Genomic DNA, 20,000 nt, shown 5'->3' on the forward strand with positions numbered 1-20,000 from the left:
GGGTTCACACACTCCAAAAAACCGGGCCTCCCCCTTAGCTCGAGGTCTGGATCCGCCACTGGTGTTGAAACATGTTGAATCGATGTTGAATATGTTTAAAAGTGTTTCAACTTTGCTTCAAGAACCATTCAACATTTCGTTTGTTTTGGCGAATGTTGAATGAAGTTAAAGCGGTTTGCCCCCATGTTTCAACATGGTTGGGTATGCGCGTGCGCACTAATTGTTCTCTCAATGACGTAACATGTTCGTATCCATAGTAACAACCACGGCTACAGCCTGGGACTGAATACAAGACTTCTCGTGAGCTTTGTTGAATTTTAAAATGTTGATAATAGGGCCGTTTATACGAGAGAAAATAAGCCGCGGCTAACTCTGGCCGCGGCTTACGTAAGCCGCGAAAGGAATTATTTATACGAGTATAAACTCCCCGGCCAGGATAAGCCGCGGCTTGAGAAAGCCGTGAACGTAGATTTTGTACCATTTATACAGGGTGTTCGCGGCTTACGTAAGCCGCGGCTTATTTTCTCTCGTATAAACGGCCCTAATGTGTTGTAACCGTTTGTCCATCCCAGCAGTCAACATCGTTTAAAATCGTTCAACATCATTGATCAAAATCGAACCGATGTTGAAGTCGTGTGCCCGGGCCTTTACGGATGGTGGAAAGTTATATTTTGAGGTGGCGTTGTTGTCTTTATGTTTGGCGTATTTGATAGTATGCAACTGCTTCGATTGGCTCAAGCTACATTCAGCTATTGCTAGTAGAGTGAGTTTGGGTTTTACATCATTGACCCAGCTGAGAAATATGCAAAGCCAAGGCGATGCAAGTCACATTTTCATCGTAATTGTCTGTACGAGAAACAAGAACAAGAAATAAACCAAATTGAGCGTTTGTGTTGAAAGCGTAATTTTCAGTCAGAAAATCAATGCTCCCTTGAAAAGCCGGCTAATTATTTTAAAATAGCGGCCGCATGATCAGAATCAACAGACATAAAAGTGTTGACTATTTAAGCAATAGACCACAAGTTTCTATGGTTTATAGGCTGATAAACCATGCGGGATGTTGGTAGAACACGAGAAGAATTCGTAAATCACGAGCCGCAGGCGAGTGATTTACGTATTCTTCGAGTGCTCTACCAACATCCCGCATGGTTTATCAGCCTATAAACCATAGAAACCTGTGGTCTATTGCTTTTATATAATAATTCAGAAGACGCGCGATTTTCCATGAGTTAACTGGCACCATAAAACATAGCTGATTGACCAATCAGAGCGCGCGCATTGGTTTGGTTATTATATAATTTCTTGTAACCTGGCTGTGTATTTCTCCTCTTCAGGTTTTAATCCAGTGTGGGAGGAGAGATTTGAAAAACTACTTCTTATGCCAGATCTCGTTATGATAAGATTTGCGGTTTTCGACGAAGACGTTGGCCTCGCTGATGATTTTATTGGACAATTCTCGGTTCCCTTCACAAGTATAAGGCCAGGTTATTAGTTTTCCTTCATAAGGGCTCAGTGATTTCTGATGTTAAAGGGAACCTCCACTAAAACAGGAATATATCTTTAAAATAGTTAACATAATGCTCACAATGAAAATTGTTCAAACGTTTCCCAATGGGAGCGTTTGTATCCGAAATAAATAAATTTTAAAAACGGTTGTTTTTTTTTCAAATTTCCTGGGCGCCGCCATCTTGAATAATTGTGACGTGTCATGGTTGCCCTATTGTTTTCAAACAAAAGCTCTTTGTGCAAATACAAAAAAGCAACCATAACACGTCACAATTATTTGAAAACCAAAACAAGCGTTTTTGAAACTCATTTATTTCGGATACAAACGATTCCATTGGAAAACGTTTGAACAATTGTGATTGTAAACATTATGTTAAATATTTTGAAGTTGTATTCTTGTTTTAGTGGAGGTTTCCTTTAAAGCAACCTTATTCATGGATCTGCAATGAGATCAACTGGGAAATAATTTCAATATTTGCCTCCTCACATCTCAGTTCGGCACCACAAAAAGTCAATACAGTGTTTTCACGTGACGTCACGGCGGCCATGTTTGGTTTCTTTTGTTTTGGTGGAAAAACATGGGTACTGATCACGTGAGTGAAAACACTCTATAGGGCGTCTCCACCTTGCATTTATAGATACAAGTGATGTTGAAGTTCGGCAGAAGAACAAGGGGAACTTCGTGACGCTTGTTGAAACCGACGTGCTTCTATAATTTCTTGCGTTTTGGGGCATACAATAGAAAGCTTAAGCATGCGCGTTTTTGAGACGCGGACGGCAACCGGAAGAGAACATTTCGCTTGCCAGGGCGGTGATGTCTTCCAGATTTTCAATACTGATCATCTCTAATGGAAAAAAGATACTTAGCAACTTAAATGTGGTTGTGTGAAGAGAAGTTAAAAGGGAAAACCGCTCACTTCCGGTTGCCGTCCGCGTCTCAAAAACGTGAGTGCTTAAGCTCCGCAATAACCTTACGCGAATCTTAAAGTGCACAGCTTGTCTATTAGAGCTGTTGGATAATGGATAGCTAGTAATTGTTATGCACAGCGAATTTCGATATATATCACAATATGTCCTTTCAAATCAGAAGGCCGCTCATCATTTTACAATTACAAAGGTTGCATTAGAACTAGTGTTCATAATTTACCATTTACGATTTTAGAACTAGAGTTGTGTTTCGATAAGGGTTATCTTCAACTTTGTGTTACTTGCAATTGATGACAATTAAAGGTGATGGGACACTTTGCAGTTGCTGCTTATCAAAATAAAGATGCTTCTTTTCAGAGGTGTCTCATGAAACTTGCTAATTTCTTTAATTTTTTTATTTTTTACGTAACATTATCATACCATATCATATATTTCAAGGGTACAGACACATTCAACTGTTAGGCAACAAAGGTGATTCCTTAGGCTATGCAATGCTGTTTGTTCACATCGAGATCAATGGCGGATTCAAATTTCACAGATCTTCGGTTGCGGTAAGATTTTTTTATTCTTTGTTTAGTTTCCATCCACTTATTGCTCAACGAAGCAAAGAGATTAACTCACTCAACCCTGCAGAAAATCATATCGGTCATATTGGAATTCACTTCAGGCCTATTATTCAAAGAGAATCCTTTTGGGTACAGTTCGACCATTCTTGACGATTTGTCAAATAAAATCCGATTTTTTACGAAATTGATTTATCAACTTTTGCTGATGTCCAACGAACCTTGTATCAAAGAAATAAATAGCTCCAATCTCCAACACTTGCTACTTGTTAGTGTAGCTACTATTACTGCTGCTGCTGCTGCTGCTGCTGCTACTACTACTACTACTACTACTACTACTACTACTACTACTACTACTACTACTACTACTACTACTACTACTACTAATGGTACTGCTGCTACTACTGCTACTGCTGTTACTACTGCTGCTTCTACTGCTGCTGCTTCTACTACTACTACTACTACTACTACTACTACTACTACTACTACTACTGCTACTGCTACTGCTACTGCTACTGCTACTGCTACTGCTACTGCTACTGCTACTACTACTACTACTGCTACTGCTACTGCTACTACTACTACTACTACTACTACTACTGCTACTGCCACTGCCACTACTACTACTACTACTACTACTACTACTACTACTACTACTACTACTACTACTACTACTACTGCTACTACTACTACTACTACTGCTACTGCTACTACTACTACTACTACTACTACTACTACTACTACTGCTACTGCTACTGCCACTGCCACTACTACTACTACTACTACTACTACTACTACTACTACTACTACTACTACTACTACTACTGCTACTACTGCTTCTACTGCTTCTGCTACTACTACTACTATTACTATTACTACTACTACTACTACTACTACTACTACTACTGCTGCTGCTGCTGCTGCTGCTACTACTACTACTACTACTACTACTATTGCTGCTGCTGCTACTACTACTTCTACTAATGGTACTGCTACTTCTACTGCTATTACTACTGCTGCTGCTTCTACTACTACTACCACTACTACTACTACTACTGCCGCCGCCGCAGCCGCCGCCGTCGCCGCTGCTGCTGCTGCTGCTGCTGCTGCTGCTGCTACTACTACTACTACTACTACTACTACTACTACTACTACTACTATGATATTGGTCAAAATGGTCAAAAATGTTGTTATTCGTCGTCCTGTTGAGGGTCAACGTTGCTCTAAATCGCAAAGAATGGCGATTAAGTTAAGCATTTGTAAATAATCTCTTTTTGCGTTGATTTTCAGGAAGCAGCTTCGCCGAGAATCTCGACGAGTTAGCGCGGATATCATAAGTCAGCATCCAGTTGCCTCCGTGTGGGGTCTCCATGCCACTCTGTATACATTGGTTGCAAGAGAATGTTTGTTTGGAGAGCAAATCCCTGAGGCGGAGGGTGTAAAATGCAAGTTGTAGGTTAGAGTAGCAGGTCACTATTTTCACCATAGCTGTAACAACCCAAAACTTTACTAATGCTAACATTAGGCCTAAAAAACATGCTTAAGCCTAAGGTTAGCGCTTTTGTAAAGGTTTTGGTTGTTTCAGTTACAGTAAAACAATGATCTGCCACCCTAACCTGCTGAGGCCCCTGATAATCATTTGAAATTCATTTTTAAATTGCGCCCGCGGTGCGAGGATTATTTTCATCTGTTGCTTCTATTACTGCACGGTCCACTTTCGCACTGACCAATAAGGTGCCATTATTGAAATAACTACTCTGTACGTATGAATAAGGCCAAATATGGAGGAGTCGCTCTCTTACTACATATTATCTTCATATTTTCTCAGAAGCTTATGATTTGGCAGTTTAGCGAGCTAAGAGATATAAGTAGGCACGCTTATCCAATCAAATGGCTTTGTGACTTCGGTGAGAGACAAAAAGAAACTTGGCGGGCTTGCAACATGATCGTTTTTGTATTGCAGAAGGTAGTTTATTGTATCTCTCAGATAGCACGCGCGCTATTATTGGCTAATTTAGCGGGCCCTTTTCTATAGTTCGGCCCGCTGACCGACCCACTAAATCTAAAATTGGGCTCCAACCTTCTCTAGCAAATTTTTCATGTTATTTATGGGAAATAAACTTTTAAACCTGTTTGAATCTTGAAAGAAATGTTTATAATTATTTGGAAGTGCGGGTTAAAGACGAAATGTAGAAGTGATACTCGAACGTTTCGTAACCAGAAAATTTAAGCAATTGTCTCTTTATAGACGGCTGAAAACTTCCCTCGGCTTCAACGAGATTCGAACCCATTGCCAACTGTGTGCATTGCTCTACCAACTGAGCTATGAAGCCACCGGCGTCGCAGAGGTCCTGGGTTCGAATCCCGTGGGAGCCACCCGAATTTTCCAGTTGTCTATAAAGAGACAATTGCTTCATAGGGTCCAGTTAAGAGCGAGGATCACTTGCATGCAAGCAACTATTTTAAAAAGTCAATAAGATCTATTTATGTTCCTTTTTTATTTTGACACATGCCAACCATATGTGGCATTTGAACGTTCCACTATTTTTCTGTCCAACGCGCCTCATTTCCTCAGAGGTGTAATAAATGTCTTACTAACCTCGTTTTCTCGGTCAGTACTCGGTCATTTTTTTTGCGATGTTTGTAGCTTACAGGGGCCGCGGAGTACGTTCTAGCTAGGGCCTGGTATATTTATGAGTAGTGTCAGGAACCCATGACCCGGAGCCTACAACTCTACTGTGTTCGTGTCACGGTGTTTTCACAGACCGATTCATTTTTAGATTGAATTTCCCGCTAATGAGACTCCCACAGGACCCCGATGATCAATTACAAGAAATTAAGCTGACGTCATAGGGTCACCGAACCGGAACTGCCTTTGTTTTGTCCGGAAAAGATAGTCTAAAAATAGATCGGTCTGTAAAAATGCCGTTACATAGGCCCAGTATGGGAGCTGTAGGCTACGGGTCATGGGTTCCTGGTAGTGTAAATTACTAAGTTTCTTGATCAAGACGAAAACAACACCGTAAGAAAAAGTGGGGGGTGCTATAGCCCCTGTCTTATCACATAGATGTGATTGGCTTGGACCACATAAGGTGGATACTACTGGCTATTGACTCTTGAATTTTTAGGATTTTTAACAGTTACTTGAATCAGGGAACGACTCAGTAACAGGCTGAGCGATAATTTGGACATAAAAAACAACAACAATGGCCCACTTTGTTTCTCTTTTTGTTTGGTTCTTTAAGTTATTTCTTTTTTTTTTTTTGTATGCAACTGAAGGGAGAATAGCATTTCTTTATTGTAAAGCATTTTGTGATTACTTGAGTCTTCGTTGAGTTTTGATGCAAGGCATATAATTCCAAGGAAGAAATAAGAATTTGAGATAATGTTATCGAATACAGTATCATTTAATTTTTGGAAAAGTATTTATTGATTTAATAAATAAAACAGTATGGATATTTCCTTTGTTTATTTTCTCGATCAGATAAGAGGCATCTTATTTTCCCTTTTATTTAGTAAACGATATAAGCACCACCAACTTGACAGCCAAATTTATTCCCTGCCTTTCTGCATAATTTTACTTTTATTATTAATTTTGTAAATTTAATAAAAAACCTTTCACATGTAACTGCATTGATGTAAATAATATTACCGTATCTACGTAGGCAATTTTGTTCATTTGTTAATTTACTACAATTTGCTTTATCTTTATCTGAGTCATCCACTAGCTTTTGTCAGTTCACTTCTTTATATATGTATATACTTTAATATCTTTTATGTCGTTCCTGTGGAAGTGACCATGTCGAAAGCATTTGCAAATATGGTCACTGCGCACTTTCGAAGTTTTCCTTTTTTTCCTCTTTATATATACAGACTGTTCTTCTTTCTTTTTTTTAAATTGCTATGTCAGTCCACTTTTCTATTTACTTAAGTAGTGCACAATCAACTCACGGAGCTTGAATCTTGCAATCAATAACTTGTTGTACTATTGGCTACCGTTCATGCGTTCAATCAACGAAAACTTGATGCTTGTGAAAGAATTTGAAAACATAACAATACCAAACGTCTAGATTTTTAATACAATACTGTACGTTCTCGGAGACCCAGTCATGTGACAAGCCAGTCATCAAACAAAAACTGAGGTGGACAGAGTTTAGGCTACGTGTAGCCTCTTGAAATTTCAAAGTACGAAATGTATTGTGGATAGACATTTCCTTACAGGGAAACGCCCATGTTGCATTAAAGTTGCTGCAGGATCTTGCGCTTGCTGGTGAGTAAATTTTCGTTGCCTTAAGCCCTAAAGCAAGCTGTTTTCACACACGCGTTTAGCAAATATGCTAACCCAAGCGTGCAGTGTAGTGACATTTACTATATTCTTGGTTTGCACGCCACGCAAGTATCACGCAAAGAGAAAATAAAATCGCTTACCATTCAATAAATTAAGTCAAGAAATTAAGATATTGTAGAAGGGTAATAAATAAACAGCGTGTCAAAGTTTTAGGGCTGTGCGATATTCCAAACTCGAGTTATTCGGCGAAAGGTACCACTCAAAATTATGGTGTTTATTATGGAGTCTCCGGAAGCTACAAAACACAGGTCTCGTGTCACAGGCCCAGGTCACAGGTCATTCTTTTACCAATACAGAAAGTATCCTAAACATCCATTGAAAGCTAACCTTAATCCTAATTTGTCCTAAACAAAAGTTTTTAGGCCTTAAATGTTAGCATTTGTAAACAGTTGTTTCTGTATTGGTGAAACAATGACCTGGACCAGTGACCCGAGACCTGTGTTTTGTACCTGCCCTGGAGACTCCATGTTGGTTTCCTTAAGAGGGACACCAACATAGCGGCCAGAAACCAGTTGAAACATCGTTAATTTACTTTGGAAAAAAAAAAGTTTTTTCCTTTTTTCTCCATGCTCAAGTTGAGTGGAAATCATTGACCATTATATTGTAATTATCCAATGCTCTGAAAAGAAGGATTCAATTAGAAACAGAATTTCAAGAGAGATGATTGTGCTCTTAGAGACAATTTGAAAAAAATTACCCCAAATGATGCATCAATTGCAAAATTGTAGTTCCGTTTGAGTTCCTTATTTTTTCTTCAAGATAATAATCATTGCTCTTCTTGTGCATGCACAGGTGAAGTTGATGTACCTGCTGAACCCAGACATAATAAAGTTGACAATGATATTATGATAACTAAATAAAACTACTTCAAGTGCTTGTTATTTGAAATCCAAGGAAGAAGCTAATAACCCTTTAACTCTGAGGAGTGATCGGTATGTACATTCTCTTCACAATTGCAATGAAATGTCAGTCAGACTGGTATTGAGAATGAAGATTATGGTCACCTTAGCCTCAACAGGTGTGATCTTTATGTAACACCAAATTCTTATGACTACCCAACAGAGAATTCTATGGTAGAAGTTGGGAGAATGAATGTTTTGATTGTGGGAATGAAAAGGTTAAAAACTCCACCTTTTAGCTGCATTAGGGTAGACAACCCTTAATCACTGTAAGTAGTGATGAATGGTAAAATCCGAGACTCGCTGAACCAACAAGTGCCTTGTTTGCAAATCCGAGCCAAGACCAAAACATGCAAGACTTCACACCGAAATAAATGCAATATAAAGGAGACTTCAAGACTCTTCACAAAGGCTGTTGAGATTTTGAGATCGAATGAAACGTTTGCAAGTGCAAAGATTTTCGACGTATCATCGATGGCCACCCCTACTGTAAAAAACAAAGAAACAAAAAATGCCAGAGAATGATGGTTGTTCTGTAAAGAGGGTGCCTGCAATGTTATTCTTGTGAGTGTGTTGCAACCAACACCCACTACAAACTGCAGTACAACAATAATAATAATTATTATTATTGTTGTTGTTGTTGTTGTTGTTGTTATTATTATTATTATTATTACCTGTATTGGTCTTAAAGGGCATTATAATTTCAAAGTCAAGTGTCTATTTCTTGTGGTCAAATTGTGGGTAACAATTTGAATCAGATTGACCAGTGTTCTCAAGGTTCTAGAGTATGATTGCAGATTGTACATGTACTGTATGTGCCTTTAACGCCACTTCATAGCCTTACTCATACCACAAAATTGGTTGCCCATAAAAATGGTAAAGGCTTGCATTGCAAGTTGGGCTTTGGTTACATCTAATGTTTGTGATAAACTAATGATGCTTTGTATAAGCTATTAGTTCTCACCTTCTGGTGACTACAGTGCATATTGTAGCAGGTACAGTACTGTATGCTATTATCAATGTTCTGGTCATAGACATACTAGAAGACGACAGCTTCACTGTTGTAGGCTATATGTTGGCTTATCATCTCAACTATTTTTTTAAATATTAGTATTAGTTTTGAACGTGATCTTATGCAGTCGCAATTGCTCTTTATTACATAGTGTATTCAAAGTACAAGAAGGTATTTTAAATTTAAGGTGCAGTTGTGTCAAATTGAATTATTCCAGTTTCGGGGACAGAATTTTGTCTGTTACAAGTTATATAATTTTAGTCCAATTTATATGATAAAGTTATATTAAGTTTCACCTCTAAGACTTGTGTGTGTGTGTGTGTGTGTGTGTGTCCCTGTAAGTCCAGGTTAACCCACTGGAATAAATCTTGTAACTAATCTACTGTAACACTAGTAAGGCAGTCTGAGTCACAGGACATTTATTCAGCACCTACTGCATCATAGACCTTATTGTGACTTTGCAATTATTCACTTGCTAAGCTGCACTTCCAGTTCTAGGGTTCTGAGTTAAACCATACAAATCCACACTCAAAGTAAACACATGCTCAGTGTTGTGACAATTGAAACGTTGCATACCTAATGTATTTGTTTTACTGTTTACAAAACGAAGTCGATATGCAAATAAGTGGTGTAAATGTGCTTCTGAAATTGTTAGGGGAGTGATGCACTGTAAACCACTAGATCACTCTGGCGCAATATGCTTCTGAAATCGATAGGGCGCGATGCACTGTAAAACCACTACAGATCACTCTTTTTTGGAGAAGCAGGGCTTCTGAGGACAAAAATATTGAAAACCCGAGAGAAAACCTAAAACCAACAGTAGTTAAATCATACTCAGTGCAACAAGTTCTGACATCGTAATGACAATAGCTTTATTGCTGCGTCAAACTGACTACTTTTTGCCGGACAATTATTGCTTCAATGAAACTTCATTTTCTTGACACAAACGTTTTACATTTTAGTTTTCATTAATAGTTTTCTGAACCCAATACTTGAGAGCCATCATGTCAGCGTACACTGCGTAATGCCCTTCTTGTGAGCAGTCTTTCGACCAGCTGGTCACACCCATTAAGAACCACGTATTATCTCTGATGCAGACCAACGGTCCTCCACTGTCTCCCTGACATGGGGCAGTTTTGCTGTCCCGTCCATAGCCTGCACAGCGCATTTGTTGAGTAACGTTGATTGGATAATCTTTGTACGTTTCCATGCATGTCTCACGTGACACGAGGGGTAACTGCGCTTGTTGCAAAATCTAAGCAAACAGTATTTATAAAATGCAGATTAAATGACTCAAAGCTCGTGAAGCATTTGAAATATATAAACGCATTTCTGAGTTCTCCAAAGTGGATCTTCACACCTTGCTTTTCCATAACGTTGCTTAACATTTTTTTGGTGGAACTTAAATTGAAGAAACAAGTGAGTCAAGAAGTTGGCTGCATTGGTTATATCCTTTATAAACTCATTAATAATTCATGTTTTATTAATCAATATCTGTATTTCTGATACAGCTTTCTCTTCATTTACATAAATGTATTTTTCAATTTTCACGGTTAAAATGCCTTGAATCACCAAAAATACCTTGTGTACATGCTGACATTTCATAAGCACAATACAATATTCGCGCCCATATTGTATCGAATATAAAATGTCTCGCCTTCCGCTCGACATTGTAAATCCGATACAATACGGTCGCTCATATTGTATTTAGTACTTAGTGCTTTAGCCCTTAAATACAGGTTTTTTTTTTTTTAGGCCTGGCCTTTCTCACAATGAACTGTCCAACAAGAGGGACATGTAGAAAAAAATGGCGGCACTTTACCTGTGCATAAGTTTTGTTTTTATACAAGTCACCCCATCCAGAGATGTAACAACTTGTTCCAGGTTCAAAGTCTGTCTGAGGAAGGCAAACTGGTCTCACGTACTTGTTGTAGTCAATTGGAGTTGTGAGTTTTACCAATGCTAAATCATAGTTGGCGGTAAATAATTCGTTGTATGGATGTAGGATAAGTTTCTTGCTTGTCTTCTTCTGTTCATATCCCTCTTTTCTAGACCTGTCATGTTCACCTGTCATGAATTCGAGGATGGGATTAAAGCATTTTGAAGGGCCCTATGTCATGCAAAATGGTGTCATTTCATGACGCCCGAAATGACCCGAAAAGTAGAATGAAGCATTGCAATAACCACTTAAAACTGTTTAACAATAAAAGGAAAGAAGCACGGATGAACACAAATGGACAAGATTGAAACGGATTGTATTTGGGTAATCTTGAAAAATGTCGGACCGACGTTTTTCAAGTTTATGGCAACTCGCCTGGATAAAGATCGTTTTGCTCAGACTCGTCTTGTTTGCGATGTAACGATAATTTCATCAGCAATGGAATGCCACATTACCATTTTCGAGTTTTAAATTCGTGACCAACTAAAGATTTCCCCTAAACACCTTAAAATAACGTGACATAGCCCCTTTAAGTTACATACATTTAATGGTGGTAAACTTCCTTAATCCTCAACTTTAAGCTATTTCATTTTACTTTTCTGTTAGCACTGTTTCCGATGTAACAATAAGCCTTGAACCCACGAATCAGTTCATCTCATAAAAACGTCTGAAAAAGTGTAACCAATCTGTGGCCTCTTGTTTAGAGTTAAACCATGAATTCCTTGCAACCATATAGTGATGTTGAGTGTCACGTGATTTGTTATCATTAATGCGCCAACCAGATTTTGACTGGCTGTCGTAACAAGAGCTGCTTTTGTTCCAGTGGTTAGTAACTTTAAATATCAAAAGAAAGGTTTCTAAACACTGAATATCGCTATGGAATGATGAAAGATAGTGAAGGGAGGAGTGATCTTGTAAACCCACACTAGACATCTTGGGATTTTCTTGCGAAAAAGAAAAACTGACGAATTTTAGGACTGGGCGGGGTTAACGTTTTCTACAGATGTGGGCAAAGTATTAAAACTAGGAGCAATCATTGATTATGGAGTGCTTTCGTTTGGGAGAACTTTGAAGGTTGGATTTATGTAAAGAACGCCTATCGAAAGTACTGATTTAAAAGAGAGGTTTGTGGAATGTGGCTAAAAATGGAAATGTGACGACGTCACAAAAACTAAATTTGTGAAAATCTGGACTTTGTTGAAATTTCTGAGATCATTACCAAAAAAAAGTCCCTTGCCAGAAAATCAGCTTGTTGGTGCAAACAATCACAACCTGCGCTATCGTCATTTGCGCAAATGATGCATGTATAAAAACTGAGATGTTCGTGCACGTATGACGTAATCAAGATGGCGTTGAAAAAGCAGACGAACGAAAAAAATGAACTTGCTAAAGCTTACCTATGCACAGGATACCGAAGATTAGAAATTGCGTTCTCCTAATGTCGAACGCAATAACGTTAGATTGGTAAAGCGTTATGCCTGGTTTAATTACCTGCAGTGAAAATGTAATGATCAATGTTAACGTCGCTAAGAAAACAGTGAGCAGCGGTTAGAATCCATTCGGGCGTGATAATTGATCCCCCGCACTGGTGGGGTACGTTGGATGAAGGTGAACTGTAAGCAATCTGCACTTGCCAGGGCCAGGATCCTGGAAGAGCATTTTGGCCACCAATTATCCTGTAGCGACCACCTCTCTTGCCACATGGCACGTCACCTCGTTCAGTTAAAGAATACAGTATTCAAGTCAGACAAGTCAGACAACCGCTGCAGTATAACTTGCGCTCGCAGTTTCTCGACATATAAAGAAGATATTTTTGTTCATGGATTTTTCCAAAATAGTAAGGGGCTTTAGCAACGACAACGGCGACGTCAACGAGAACGTCACAAATTTACATATTTAGTGGCCAAAGAGAATAGCTTTGCACGCTCTGCACGTGCGTTTTTCATTTTTGCCTATTTCTTCGCCGTCGTCAGCAAAACAACAACCGGCATGAAATGAACAAATTTGAGGTTTTATGAAGGACGTCAGCATTTGAAGATAATTTTTCATTTTCTTCCCTAAATGAAGCGTCGCTCATAACGTTTTCATTCCTGAGGGACTGCCATACCTTTCTCGTATTAAAAACCTTGGAATAGTCGTGAAGTGATTACAATAATGAGAATTTATGTTTGGTGATGACGTTCTCGTTGCCGTTCCCGTCGTCGTTGCTAAAGTTCCCTAGTATTACATCCAAACTAACTAAACCAAAGTTACAACCATCCTCTCAAAGTTGTTTGACAACTTGATTCAATCTCACACGACAGGCATCACCTCTTACACATCTTTCGAATCTTGAAGTTTTAATGTAATGCTTAATTTCTGCTGACTGGAATTGCAATAATTTCTTCTTTCCTTACCTTGGTCAATGGGTTGGTCGATCGGAAGCAGAGTAGTTACCGGTGGGGGACTTGTTATTTGAACTGCAAGATACGGAAAGCGCGTGGTATTAGTGTTTTCGAAACAGGTCTCTCCAATAGAGCGATTTTCAATAGTGTCGAAAGTTGGTTTTGCATTACTTCACTCAGTGATTGGTTCTAAGTTCTCGCGCCATTTTTTCAACCAATCAGAGGTGAAATCAAAACCAATCGTTACTCGCGCGTGCACATTTTCCCGCGCTTTGTGTTGGCTACGTGTAATTATTTCCAGTTTTGATTGGTTTACTGGATTGTCTCCGTCTTTTTTGATTGGCCAAAGTAATTACTTTGGTTTTGGTTTTACGACACTCGATTGAAACTCGCTCTAGTCTTCCTTTTGACCATGGTTTACAATTCTGGTTTAAATGTACCCTCACCAAAAGCTAACGCTTTTTTCCCGTCGTTCACGATTCTTTAAGTTTACTTGCTTACCAGCTGGACCTTGCTATTGTCAATTGATTCTGTTATTCTCAACCTCAGGAAGTATAACTTTTCTAGAAATTTTGCTAGTAGCACTAATCCTCAGCAAGTGTGCCTGCAACCTTGAGGTAATGTTACCTAGTAACCAAGTGTAAGCTCACTCGGTCCTAGTTTTTCTCCGTCTTATCTTCATTTACTACAAGTCATAACAGGTTAACAGTCCGATTTCGCCAAGGATTTTTTGAGCACTTGACAACTATCACTTATCGTCATCGTCATCATCATCATCATCGCGTTGTTAACACCACCATCTCATTATAATCAGCATTGTCTTCATTATCATAATTTTTGCTATCATTGTCATCATAAACGTGCTCGCCATCATCATCATCGTCATCAGAACAATAATTTGTTTTACCCATATAACAAACTAATCACTTACAGTTTACTTATGATATTCCAACCAAGTTAAGTGATATTAGTTGAAACAAACAGTGCTAGCAAAGTGATAGTGGTGTGTGAGACATTAATAATAATAATAATAATGATGATGATGATGATTATAATAATAATAACTACTTATATAAATAATAATAATAATGATGATGATGCATGATGATAATGATAATAATAATAATAATAATAATAATAATGATAATAATGATAATAACTACTTATATAAAGCGCTTATGCAGTCCTGTTCTAAGAAAGAAATTTATACATGTTAGAAATAATTTTAAAAATGATGAGTCTTAAGTTTACGTTTAAAAGATTGAAATTGTCACAAGAACGGATGTCATCAGGTAGTTTGTTCCACAGTTCAGGGGTCGAAACAGCAAAAGCTCTAGAGCCATACGACTTGAGATTAAAGTTGACAGGACTCAGGTGTAACGCTGAAGATGACCGGAGCGTTCTTGAAGTTGAATAACGGCGTAGCAGGTCTTGAATATAGATAGGAGACTGTTGGTGAAGAGCTTTGTGGGTGAGCAGAATTATTTTGAATTTAATTCGCTCGGAAACTGGAAGCCAGTGCAGGTGAAATAAAATAGGGGTGATGTGGTCGTACTTGCGAGAGCTTGTAATCAGTCGAGCCGCGGCGAAAAAGGTAGCCTTGTTCAAGGGATGGGAAACATGTATTTGACAGATTTGTCCAATCTCGTCTCTAGAGTCCTTTTTTCTTTTGGTCAGCACCAAGAACAGGGGCTCTGGCCACTTTCAAGGCGGGAAGTCCGCAAATCACGGACTTCCGGCTCGTCTTCGCACGCTCAGAAATTTGAAACAACGGTTAATAAAGTGGACCTTCACAACGCTAATGCGGACGGCCCTCATATGGGGATTTTCCCAATCGTTTTACAGTAAAAGCACGCGCGGGGCTGCACGGGCCATGTGATAAATATATAGTTTACGTCATAGAAAGTGCGGCGTACGGGGTTTTATTCACGAGTTGTTTGTGTCAAAAACCCGAACGAGCGAGGAACAAGCAAGTGAGGGTTTTTGACAAACAACTCGTGAATAAAACCCCTTACAAAGCACTCTCTATGTCGTGAACTGTTTATTACACATAAGGCGAGAATTTTCATTAAAATAGTTTTCTGAGCGCAAAATTAGAATTCAATAACAAAGTACGAGATGCACGAGATGCACGAGTGATTGGCATGGAAACGCCTTTACGCTATCGTTGATTGGTTATACTTCCACATGTGAAATAGCTGTACGCCATTCTGATTGGCTGTAAAAGCCTTTTCCACATGTGAAAATAAAGCGTATAGATTTGTACAAATGAGCTTTATGGAATAAAATTCTCATGTTATATGTAATAAATGATTTTACGGTAATTAGACTCTACAATGGCTTCTGAACCGGCATCAACACAAATTTCACATCAAGACCCTTGACGGGAAATAAAACATTAAACTTCGCTTATCCCTTTTAAGCGGTAAAGTAAATCCTTACCATCACAAAGGCCACATAATTTCCTGCAGGCTAGTTGCACACCGTATTGGTAACAGAAAGGCTTTAGAAACTGATAACATTTTGGATTTGCATTCTCACAGGCTAAAAGACAAAAAAAATTGTCAGTTAATTCTTCTCATAAACTCCGAAGTGCTATGTCGCCAACTAGCATCTTAACGGATAATATTAGAGCAAGTTTCAATCGAGTGTCGTAAAACCAAAACCAAATTAATTACTGAGGCCAGTCAAAAAGGACGGAGACAATCCGGTAAACCAATCAAAACTCGACGAAATTTCACGTAGCCGACACAAAGCGCGGGAAAATGTGCGCGCGCTCGCCACGATTGGGTTTGGTTTCACTTCTGATTGGTTGAAAAAGTGGCGCGAGAACTTTGAACCAATCACTGAGTGAAGTAATCATATAACAAAGCAATTCGCTAATTACTTTTAATTACTTTCGAGACTCAATTGAAAACCGCTCTATTCTAACCTGTACAGCTTGTGTTCTAAAGCCCAGTAAATGGTCCGTACGGCGAAAGTGTGTGTTGTAATCATCGTTAACAGGATAGTACATTGTACGAATTCGAAACTGAGCAACCTACTAATTGTGACTGATTGGAGAACAGTGCTACGCAATTCCAATATCATGGATGTGTGTCCCATTCAACTTACTTTCTCAACTAACGATGTTCATTTTCAGGTAAGGCAAAAGAAGCTCTTCATTGCCTAACATTCACTACGTTCACACGGCAAACCATGTGGGACCCAAGGTTTCTCTCTGAAGTTTCAGCCTTTAGCTATGCTACTTGCAAAGCACCTCGACCATCGGCTTTTAATGTCCCAGGAATATTACCGGTTTCAATCGTCTTGAAGCAAGTTTCAGCGTCCATTAACAAGAGTTTGTGCTTTATCAGCAAAAACCCGAATTTCGCTGCGTTACCTGCGTTACGGTAGCGTTACTTTGTGCATATTTTAGATGGCAATTTTCTACCGACTATGCACGCGATCATGATATTCAATCTATGGCTATTGTTCTGCGAAGGAAGATGCTGATTCGAAACTCAACCATACTTTCCCGTTTGTTTCTGGATTGGTATGCATTCAACCCCTCCTGGACCAGCTAACAGAAATGAAAATGAAACTAGACAAAGGTATCTTTCACCAATTGTGCACTTCCCTGATACCGAGTCATTAGTTTTATTGTTTGCTTCAGCTGTTAATCATACCTCGCGTTTGTTCCTTTCCTTGACTGACATGGCTGCCAAGAATTAGGAAGACGAGAATGAAGATTTTCAGTAGCATTTTTGTTTGGTCGGGAGACTTGTGAGAGTTGACTGTTCAGGAAAAGTTTCCTCAACAGAGTACGTACACTGTACGTAAACACACGAAGTGGCTTATGTAATTTATAATTTGCCAGACTGTCTTAGTTTGCGCTCATTTTAAGTAAGGTAAACGATGGTAAATCAAACGTATTGTCAAAAAGTGCACTGTCTTTTATTGAAGACAAACATACTCAAGTTAAGGATGATTCTGGTAAAACATCACTTTGTAAAACGTTCGCTACAAGTGCGATTTGGCAGCTGTCAGTTGGAGACCCTCAGATTTTAGTGACACTCTGGTCAAGAAACAGCTAGCTAGCTTTTTCCACTTTTACACCAGAAGAAAAGCTCCCTTTTAAAAGTGAAGGAACTTCTAGAAATTAGAAATTATATTTTAGGGTTGTTAAGTATCTGTAGGGGCATTTAAAGCTAGTTACGGAAACCGTTGCCGTGTTACATGAAAGAACAATTAGCGTTTGAACTGACAAATAGTAAACCGTTTATTTGTTTTTGCAGATTTGGTCCCTTTTAGGGGTTATAACCCCACTCAAACATGGCCGTCTAATCACGTGAGTGCAACCAAGAATAGATTTAGCCAAGCCCAATCTCGTACCCAGAGTCCTCGGGCTTTTTGGCCAGCGGGTGAGCGCCTGGAGAGACTCTGGGATAATCGATTTGAACTATATTTTTGATTGGCCGCTTGCGTAACAATGGCAGTCCGACAGGAATTCGGTAAGTAATTCGGAAGCCCCAGAATTTGGAGGGAGATTCAAAATCTAAAACAAGTTTCAGTGCTGATTGATTTTTTCTACCTCAGAAATATATAAATCACAAAAATAATAACACGACGAGGTTTGAATTATGTCATATACCGCACGGGAATTTTCCCACGCTGCTAAAACTGCTAAAAAGTGATTACTGTTGCTGTTGGAAAAGTACCGTGGGAAAACATTACATCAGTCTCTTTGAGGAGAAATCCGTGGAATAAGGTCTTGTCGAAGCCATTCAGAATTACGGAAACATCAAATTGTAGAAGAAGAGGACATTTGTGTCGTTTCCACAAAAAAATTTGTCAATCGTGTTGCTCGCACGATGGCATTCTCATTGCATTCTGTACGGTGGAATGTACGCTGAAACACCAAAAATACACTCACCGAAAGCGTCAGAGGTTTCATCTTCACTTGCTCTTACAGCAAGCCAATGATCATTTCTCCAGTTTCTTTGTGTGTAAAGCTAAAATTCTTGTTTCTCAAACACCTTCAACCCGCCATTTCTACTGTTAACGGTTTTCTCTTTTCTGCTTCCGTTTAAACTCAACCATATGTCATAAGACCGGAACCCACGTTTTCTGGGAAAATGGAGTCGATTATCCCAGAGTCTCTACGGGCGCTCACCCGCTGACCAAAAAGCCCGAGGACTCTGGGTACGAGATTGAGCCAAGCCTAAAAGCTCCTGGATTATTTATTCTTACAATAGCCCTTTTCACGGTTACTTTTTCTTATTTGCATTACAATGTAATCTAACGTGGGTGCGAGGCAATTTCGGGTTAAAACTACAAAATAGCCCGAAATTGCCTCACATACATGCTAGATTATATTGTAATGCAAATGAAAAAACTAACCGTGAAAAGGGCTATTGGCTAGCCTGACTTGAGCCTGCGATCCAATCGATACCCAGTACCTGGTCAGCGGTCAACTTAAAAAAAAACAGCTGGCCTCGGTTAGCTCTAAACTTGAGCTCACGATCTGGTCACGTGATACTGGCCAGCGTATACCTTGTTTCGACAGGTGTCAATTGACCATAACATGGATGTCCAATATCAAAGATGTACTCTGTAAACTAGCTGGAGTATGGCCGCCATGTTGGGCACAAATTATATGATCCCGCGATATGGCCACGTGATACTGGTCACATTGTCATATATGGAGGGGTGAACGGTCGTACGCTGACCAATACCAAATTTTCTCATACAGATTGGTACCTTATTTCTTACCCATGGCTCTCCGCGCGCGCCCTTTTCGGCGCGCGGAACTCCGCTTCAAAGAGAAACATTCTACAGGAATTCTAAGCATCGTGGTGGCTCATGAAGAACATCAAGGACTCATTCTTATCTGGGGGCACATCTGCCGAAAGATGAGTGGGCTTAACAATACGATGTCGCTATCAGAAACAATTAGATTCAAAATCTGAGAGAGGATACTGTCCTGGTATGCGAAATGTTCACTTCCGATATCCGTCGATGTCTTCACAACTTAATTAAGTTTCCTGTTTTAAACCTGGTCCCAAGCTAAGTTGACATACGTCAAATCAAACTGGTGATATGAGAGACGGAAAATATATAAGGAAAAACCCTTACAAAGAAGAGGAATTTATTCCTTTTGAACTCATTTTGTTAAAAAAAAAGTGCTAAAAAGAGAGAAGTAACATGGTTTAATGGCAACCAGCTCAGCATCCTGCCGTTTGGCCCTTTGCGGCAAATACGAAATACCTGAAAATATCGATTTAAATTTTTTTAAATCGATATTTTCAGGTATTACATCGCCGTGGTAGTGCCACGGCAATGTAATCACTGAGGTTTTTGTTATAGAGTGATTTTACTTGACCCGTGAAACAGAGAATAATAGTTATTGTGTAACCCTACCTCCTAGTTAGACCTATTGT

The 20,000-nt window shown here is 39.2% G+C and overlaps 2 protein-coding genes and 1 long non-coding RNA gene across 4 annotated transcripts in view; 2 read left to right on the top strand and 1 right to left on the bottom strand.

Annotated features, from left to right (window-relative positions):
- LOC137974061 (1-phosphatidylinositol 4,5-bisphosphate phosphodiesterase delta-4-like) overlaps positions 1–6,571 on the top strand; it is a 39,837-nt gene extending 33,266 nt beyond the window's left edge. Inside the window, exons 20-22 of the mRNA XM_068820979.1 lie at positions 1,335–1,484; positions 2,872–2,984; positions 4,287–6,571. Of these exons, the coding sequence (XP_068677080.1) occupies positions 1,335–1,484; positions 2,872–2,984; positions 4,287–4,319 (296 nt within the window). The 3' untranslated portion in view covers positions 4,320–6,571. The remainder of the gene's footprint in view (positions 1–1,334; positions 1,485–2,871; positions 2,985–4,286) is intronic.
- A 3,531-nt stretch (positions 6,572–10,102) lies between these two features.
- Positions 10,103–17,435, bottom strand: LOC137973240 (chymotrypsinogen A-like). 2 transcript variants are annotated; one of them, XM_068820014.1, is made up of 6 exons: positions 17,247–17,435; positions 16,021–16,122; positions 13,591–13,653; positions 12,686–12,907; positions 11,078–11,322; positions 10,103–10,510 (listed from the first exon to the last, which is right to left on the bottom strand). In XM_068820014.1, the coding sequence occupies exons 1-6, from the start codon at positions 17,320–17,322 to the stop codon at positions 10,214–10,216; spliced, it is 1,005 nt and encodes a 334-aa protein (XP_068676115.1). In that variant the 5' UTR covers positions 17,323–17,435; the 3' UTR covers positions 10,103–10,213. The 2 variants fall into 2 exon arrangements, with proteins under 2 accessions (XP_068676115.1, XP_068676116.1); XM_068820015.1 differs by lacking the exon at positions 12,686–12,907 and having other exon boundaries at positions 17,247–17,406.
- LOC137973241 (uncharacterized) overlaps positions 17,076–20,000 on the top strand; it is a 3,195-nt gene continuing 270 nt past the window's right edge. Inside the window, exons 1-3 of the long non-coding RNA XR_011117194.1 lie at positions 17,076–17,171; positions 17,856–17,908; positions 19,313–20,000. The exon at positions 19,313–20,000 is cut by the window's right edge and continues 270 nt beyond it. This is a non-coding gene — a long non-coding RNA (uncharacterized lncRNA). The remainder of the gene's footprint in view (positions 17,172–17,855; positions 17,909–19,312) is intronic.

The sequence above is a fragment of the Montipora foliosa genome, chromosome 10 (assembly GCF_036669935.1).
Source record: "Montipora foliosa isolate CH-2021 chromosome 10, ASM3666993v2, whole genome shotgun sequence".
Lineage (NCBI taxonomy): Eukaryota > Metazoa > Cnidaria > Anthozoa > Scleractinia > Acroporidae > Montipora > Montipora foliosa.